This window comes from Mustela nivalis (assembly GCF_964662115.1).
Source record: "Mustela nivalis genome assembly, chromosome: 4".
Taxonomy (NCBI): Eukaryota; Metazoa; Chordata; class Mammalia; order Carnivora; family Mustelidae; genus Mustela; species Mustela nivalis.
This window is the reverse complement of record NC_139023.1, coordinates 63,635,830-63,642,929: the sequence shown is the minus strand read 5'-3', so window position 1 is coordinate 63,642,929 and position 7,100 is coordinate 63,635,830. Positions and strand designations below refer to the sequence as shown.

The 7,100-nt window shown below is 45.7% G+C and overlaps 1 protein-coding gene and 1 long non-coding RNA gene across 3 annotated transcripts; one reads left to right on the top strand and one right to left on the bottom strand.

Annotated features, from left to right (window-relative positions):
• Positions 1 to 851: 851 nt before the first annotated feature.
• Positions 852 to 2,857, bottom strand: LOC309863425 (MORF4 family-associated protein 1). Of its 2 annotated transcripts, none has more exons than XM_082728222.1 (3): positions 2,754 to 2,857; positions 2,203 to 2,635; positions 852 to 1,813 (listed from the first exon to the last, which is right to left on the bottom strand). In XM_082728222.1, exon 2 carries the CDS (start codon positions 2,597 to 2,599, stop codon positions 2,216 to 2,218), a length of 384 nt encoding a protein of 127 aa, XP_082584348.1. In that variant the 5' UTR covers positions 2,600 to 2,635; positions 2,754 to 2,857; the 3' UTR covers positions 852 to 1,813; positions 2,203 to 2,215. The 2 variants fall into 2 exon arrangements, with proteins under 2 accessions (XP_082584348.1, XP_082584349.1); XM_082728223.1 differs by having other exon boundaries at positions 2,203 to 2,632; positions 2,754 to 2,836.
• Positions 2,858 to 2,939: 82 nt separating this feature from the next.
• LOC309863427 lies at positions 2,940 to 6,429 on the top strand. Its single transcript, XR_014311034.1, has 2 exons — positions 2,940 to 3,198; positions 6,118 to 6,429. It is a non-coding gene; the product is annotated as an uncharacterized lncRNA (long non-coding RNA).
• The last annotated feature ends 671 nt before the right edge of the window (positions 6,430 to 7,100 follow it).

Below are 7,100 nucleotides of genomic sequence, written 5' to 3'. Positions count from 1 at the left end.
GAAGCTGTACTCATCCTCTAAGTTCACCAGTTCCTTGCTCTGAAATGCTTAACTCTCCCAGAGATAGGACATGTAGCTTGTGAGTTTCCTACTGTTTTATACTTACCAACTGGGCTTCCCAGGAAGCCGACTTGAAGATGAAAATACAGTGCAGGTTAAGTTTATTAGGGATTAGACCCTGTGAAAGGGGAGGTCCATTAGACTAGGCAGAGGAGTGGGGCTGTGAGGTTGTCCTAGCAAGAGCCTGAGGAGACCCACCAGGGAGTCGCACAGCTGCCCTTCAAAGTTGTCCCAACTTGTGGTGAGAAGAAAAGAGCCTTTAGACTCAGCCAGTTCGTCACTGGATACAGGCCATCTAGGAAAGGGGGCATGAACTTGGCAAAAGCAGCTCTCTTAAGCAGAGGGTCTTCTCAAGAGGGCTGACCAGCTGATGGCTATCTGTCAGCAATAATTCCAGCCGCTGGGGAGTAAGCCCTTAATTTCTGAAGGTGCTGGGAGTGGTGTGATCTACCACTGTTATAATTATGACTTATTAAAATATTCCCTATGTGAGGGCTAATGTTCTAGTTTTTTAGGTTAGGTGACTGAAAGTACTACTCTGGCTTGCCTCTCTAAAAGCAATGACCCAGACCACGGGATTTTAGGAGGTCCCCTCCTATGCTAAGAACCAAGTCTGTACTTCCCTTGACCAGCTCCTATAGCAGCATGCAGAGATAATTCTTTCCCACGACCAGAGGCTTTCCGAAAGCCTCAAAACCAGTAAGAAATTCATCTTCCATTTGGCAATGACAATCAAGGAGAAAGATTTCATTTTGAGAGAAATAAAATTTTAGTCAATAACTTTTTAGGTCTTTTGTTTTTTCAAGCAAATGAATACTTTTATTAACTTTTTTTTTCTTTTTTCTTTTTAATACACATGGTAGGGTTTTGACCTCAAATACTTGTCAGGTCTGCTACTCAAATGAACTTAGAGCAGGACGATTTATGAACTTCAAAAATACCTAGTCCCTGTCCAGTTTAGGGTCCAATGCAGACAGTCCTCCTTTCCTTTCCCAGCCCCTCAAGAGCCTTTGCAAATATCTCTTCCATTTTATGCCCAGAATCCCCTGAAATGCATCAGAGTATTACATCAATGTGTACAAAACCAAGATCTTGTCTCCTATTCTAGGTTCCACATCAAATAAAGCTGAGTTGGGTTGTCCAAACTGACCAGATAGGTTACATCAGATAGTGTGCCACATAAAATTTAAATTTTGAACAAAATACATCTCTTCTCCTTTGGTCTCACACAGAAATCAAAGTCCCAAAATACAGACACTACCATCGTCCCACTGCCTTCTGATTCATCAGTCCTAGCCAGATCAGCTCCATTCACATTGCCAGTTGACGTCTGGTCCCTTCTTCAGCTTCTTCAGCAGCTCCAAAGCTGGAAAACTCCAACTCTTGAGTCTCATGTGACACAGACTCAAAGTTCCAGGGAGCTATCAAGTCACACAAGAAAGCACAAAGCACCTCAAAATTTAGAAATAACCAAAGCCCAGGAACAAACGTGACTGCCGCAAGAGCTTACAATCTAGGCCCTAATTCTCGTGTGAGAGCACCTTCCAAATGAAAACTACTTCCCCAAACAAAAACATTGAACGGTCGGAACTTGTTTTGAGGTCATCCACCACAGACCATAGCAGAAACGTAGTGTAAGTGAGGACAGAGTGTAGACAGAGGAAAAAGGAGAAAACAAAAGGCTCTCTGGTTTCAGCTTCTCAAGGATGTCAGCCAATCTCCATCAGTTGACCAGAATCCGCTGGCTGGAAACCTGAAGCCCAGATGGGAGGAAATCACCGTTAAGAGGTTAAAATCCTGAAGAAAAACAGCAACCAACGCCCCTCACCAACCCGACCATGCGAGGTGCCTCCCTCCCCCACTCCAGTCTTCCAGCAAATTCTGAGATCGTCCCGGAACGGCCTTCCCTCTCCACCCCCTTCCTCAATGGCCCCTCGCGTGACTTAGTTTCCCAACAAGCCCGCACGACTGTCGTCCTCCAAGAAACCGTTACTCTGGGCCCCAACCGGACACACGCCCACCACCTTCTCTGCCAACTACCCTGGCGACCCACCCCGCCGACCCGGGTGCGAGCCGGGCTCCCGTTCACTTCCCCGCCCCGCCCCCAGTCCCCCCAGCCGCCCCGCCGCCGCCCCGCCTCACCGCCCGCGCTCCTTCAGGACGACTCGCTTCTCTCTATCCGCCGCACCAGCTCCACCAGCATCTCTGCCATCTTCGCGATCTCCTTGGCCTTCTCCTCGGCCTTCTCGCATCTCTTGGCCGCCCTGCCGTCCACGCCGTCGCCGGGGTTCTGCAGATGGTTGAGGGCGCTCTCCTCCGAGGCCTCCACCTGCGTTTTGATCTGGATGAGCATATTGTCCATCTCCCACAGCTTGCTTCTGTTCCGCAGGTAGGCTCTGCCGTGCTCCCGCGTGAGGGCCGCGATGTCCTCGCGCATCTCGTTGATGACGGGCAGGAGGAACTGCTCGAAGTCCTCCTCGGGCTCCAGCACTTCCACCTCCTCGGGCTCCGCCAGCTCGACGATGTCCAAGGGCCGCATTCTCGCCGCCTCACCGAACCGCACTGCCGACGTCTGCTGCGGAGAGAAAATGGAGACTCGCTAGGCTTACCGACAGACTTCCAGAATATTCTTTAAAACTTTTACCCTTTTTAAACTTTTCGCCTCACAGAAGCCACGGAAACGAGCGACTTACGAGCAGAGAAGCCGCGAACAAAATGGAGTCCCAGCCGTCAACCAGCGCCCTGCGCGTTGCGGCCCCTTTCACGACACGGCCCTGCCTCTTTACGGCCACGCCTCTCGTAGAACGAGGCGCGGGCCGCGCGCCCGTCAACGGGGCGGGGGGCGGGGCAATATGCCCCGTGGCCGCGAGCGCGCACGTATACGCGCACGCTCTTCATCCTTTCCCTCTTACCTGTGTGGTTTGATCCTCCGTCACCCTGATTTTGGGGTGATTCCTTCTGGGTGTACCTTCCTCTTGGAGGGTTTCTGGAGCACTGAGTTACATATTTTTAGGTTATAAGTACGATCTTCCTACAATAAGCAAAGATAGAAAGGCTGTGGCATTTCCAGACTATCTCCAATAGCCCCTTCGGCTTTAGTAGGCAGCCAGACCCAGACCCGTCTCAGCTGGCTGAAAGGTTAGTTTTCCTTTTTCGAATTACAGTCGAAAATGTCTGGGTGTCATTTCCCCCAGGGCCGGAGACTCCCCCACCCCCCCACTCCAGGGTCCTAGGCCGTGTGTGGTACCTTCATCCTGAGGCCCCACCAGACCCAAGCTCAGCGGAGGTGAAGAGGGTTTTTTCGGGCTAGTCTTCACACCTTTTACCTAGTTGAGGGTTCCCCCGGAGTCGTCTTATTCAGCTCTGTGTCCCCGAAGCCCTGAGCAGAGTCCGGCACACAGTAAACTTGCTTTAACATTTGCTACAATTTTAATAAAAGAAGTTAATTTACTAGCCTGTTGACCCAGTCACAAAACAGCAAAAACGTGAGGAATCCAGCTTGCCCAAGTGCCTTTGGCTTCTGTTTTCCTGTCCATTAAATGGAACCAAATCCTAGTTATTGAGTATGGCACAGTTAAGAAGGAAATAGTCATAAAAATGCTTTGTAAATAGCAAACATACACACATGTGAAGTCCTTATATTTTAAACATTTCTCAGGATTTTAATATTTCGGCTGCTCTATTAAAAATCCAACTTTTGGTCTTCCTTGGTATATCAGAGGCAGCTAGCTCATAAGTGTTTTTGTATGCATAAAATAAGTGGTTCAAACAACAATGAGATACCACTACACCCTTGTTAAAAAGCCCCAAATGCAGAAGACAGACACCACTAAATGCTGGTGAGGAAGTGAAGAAACAGGAACCCTTTGTTCCTTGCTAGTGCAAATGCAAAATGGTACAGCATCACCTTGGAAGACAGTTTGGCAGTTTCTTACAAAACTAAGCATACTCTTCCTATATGGCCCAGCAGTTGTGCTCCTTGGTATTTCTACAAATGACCTGAAAACGGACATCCACACAAAAACTTTCGCATAGATGGGTATAGCCCCTCTATTCATACTTGCCCGAACAGGGGAGGATTTAAGGGATTTTTAAATAGATGAATGGAAAAATAAACTGGTAATTCAGAGAGTGGAGCATTATTTGGCTCCATGAAAATGAATAAGGGGAAACCTCACTAAAACTGAATCAGGAGGTTCTGCAGAGGGAGATTTTATGGCCTCCAGTCAAGAGCAAATCCAACAGGAAGAGGCATAAGGAACCTTGCAGGTAGATACTACTTCAGCTACTACATGACTATCCTTAGCAGGAGGATGATGGGCTTACTACTTCTCTAGCAATAGTCCAGCCAATAAGGAGCTGCTGTACTTGGAGCACCTGGATGAATGAGTGGTTTGAGCCTTTGCCTTTGGCTCAGGTCATGATCTCAGGGTCCTGGGATCGAGCCCCACATCGGGCTCTCTGCTTAGCGGGGAGCCTGCTTCCCCCTCTTTCACTGCTTGCCTCTCTGCCTACTTGTGATCTCTCCCTCTGTCAAATTAGTAAGTAAAATCTTAAAAAAAAAAAGCTGCTATACTTCAAACTCCTGGTTTATGCCAATGGACCTTCTGTTTTCAACAGCCCTCCTAACTTCCCCTTTCCTCTCTCTTTTCAGGGCATCCACACCTATGGTTTTGCTAGTGGCTGCTTGTCTTGGGTTGCAATTCTCTGTTGTTCTGGAATAAACTAATCTTTCGCTGGTTTTATTTTCAATGTTGACAAGGCTCTTCTTTCAGCTATCAATATGAGTTTCTGCTCTCACTTCCTTAAGATCTTTGTCCATTTGCTAAATGAATGAAAAGAGAAGTTAATAGCATTTAAAATATTTTCAGTAACCTTGTTAATGTGTTGTTTGCTTGATCTCTCAATTATTTCATTATGTTGGTGGATTTGTTAACTTCTTGTAATGCTGTCACTTTGTCTGTACACACATACAACATATGCATATAGATATTTTATTCAGTGTACAGAGGCTAGAATCATGGTATAATTCTTGCCAGTTGACGTTTCAGGAAGGTTTTTCTTTATTCCCTCAAGTCTGCCTGGCCAATTTTCTCTTTCTCTTTTGCTTAATTAAAATTAATTAAAATTAATATTTTCACTGCAACTTTTCACATTTAAATTCTCTGAAATTGTGCTACATCTTTCATTTGTTGTGATTTAATAATTTGATTCACACTTTGTAGTGTATTCACACTTACATTCACATTCTTTTTTTTTTTTTTTAAAGATTTTTTTATTTATTAATTTGACAGAGAGAAATCACAAGTAGATGGAGAGGCAGCCAGAGAGAGAGAGAGAGAGGGAAGCAGGCTCTCCGCTGAGCAGAGAGCCTGATGCGGGACTCGATCCCAGGACTCTGAGATCATGACCTGAGCCGAAGGCAGCGGCTTAACCCACTGAGCCACCCAGGCGCCCTCACATTCACATTCTTAGCATTACCCGAAAGAGTGGCAAATCTCAAAAATTGATGGCTTTTTAGGTTTGACAACATCTCATCTTATTTCAAAATTTTCTGTGAGTTTTAAAAATTTTATTTATTTATTTGACACAGAGAGAGAGAGAGATCACAAGTAGGCAAAGAGGCAGGCAGAGAGAGAGGGGGAAGCAGGCTCCTGCTGAGCAGAGAGCCCGATGCAGGGCTTGATCCCAGGACCCTGAGACCATGACCAAAGCTGAAGGCAGAGGCTTTAACCCACTGAGCCTCCCAGGCACCCCAGATTGGAAGATTTTCAATGGCAGACTTAGTCTCCCATCCCCCATATTTCTGCTATTGGTAGCTCTGGATTTGATCCTTGTTCATGCATTTGGTTTTAGTATTCACTTCCCTCCTGGCCACCTTTGGGGATTTCTAATATATTCTTGCAAGTCCAGCAATGCATTTAAAGGAAAGTTTGTTGTAATTTATGCACCCTCTGAGTGTGGGAGAAGAGCATTTTAGAAAATCTTATCCACCATAACTCCAGAAGCAGATGGCCTCCTTCTAAACTGCCTTTCCTGCTCTTGCATCCCATCTAGCATGGCTGAGAAGTCACAAGGACATCAGGACTTTCAGGATGCTAGAACTCTACCCTTCCTGGAGCAATAAGAGAGGAGATACTCCAGGAACCCTAAGCTGTTTGCACTATGAGGACCTGGAGACCAGCAAGTTCCATCTTAAGAAGAAACATGGCAGAGATGGGTAATGAAATTAATTGGGCAGAAGCTTATGACCACCTCTTCACCCTCCTGATGGAGTACCTAGCATTTTTGACACTCAGAGGGGATAATTTTAATACCCTCACCTCTTTATGACAAATTATTTGCAGTAATAAATGGGAAATAAAACTATTTGTGACATTGTGGATATTTAATATTCCAGAATAGATCCAGATATTGCTTCAGTGCCTCTTCTTTTGCTTAAAAATTTTCTTTATCAAACTCCATGGGGGTCAGTGTCTTTCAGAGTACCCCCTTCACATTTCTTAATAAAATTCAGAATCATTATGGGCCAGTTGTTGGTTTCACAACACAAGGGGGTTCAAGTTCCTCTAAGTTCCTAAAGGAAGGACAAGCACAACTATTTATTCAGTACCTTTGATAGCTACCCAACAGTTTGATCTTTGCTCTTATGATTTGTGAAATGATGGGAAATCTATATATCAGTCATTGCTCCAAAATATTCCAGTATTCCAGCTCCCAACAGGAGCTTCTGTCCCTGTGGTTTGGGGATGCATTATCTTCCACATATAGTTGTGTTGACCAGCCCAGAAGCTCTCTCAACCCATAGGATTGAGATTTCTATGAAGGTTTCCTAATGTAGGCCTAATCAGTTATTAACCCCATTTCCAGTCCCTCTTCCCTCTCTGCAGAATATAGGGTGAGGCTGAAAATCCTGAAGTTCTAATCATGGGTCAGTCTTTCTGGATGAGTGACTGGCCCCCCTCCAGGGGCCTTTGAATCAACTTCTATGTAGAATAAATGTTTACGAAAGGAAAAATCATTAAGATGAACTAATTGGA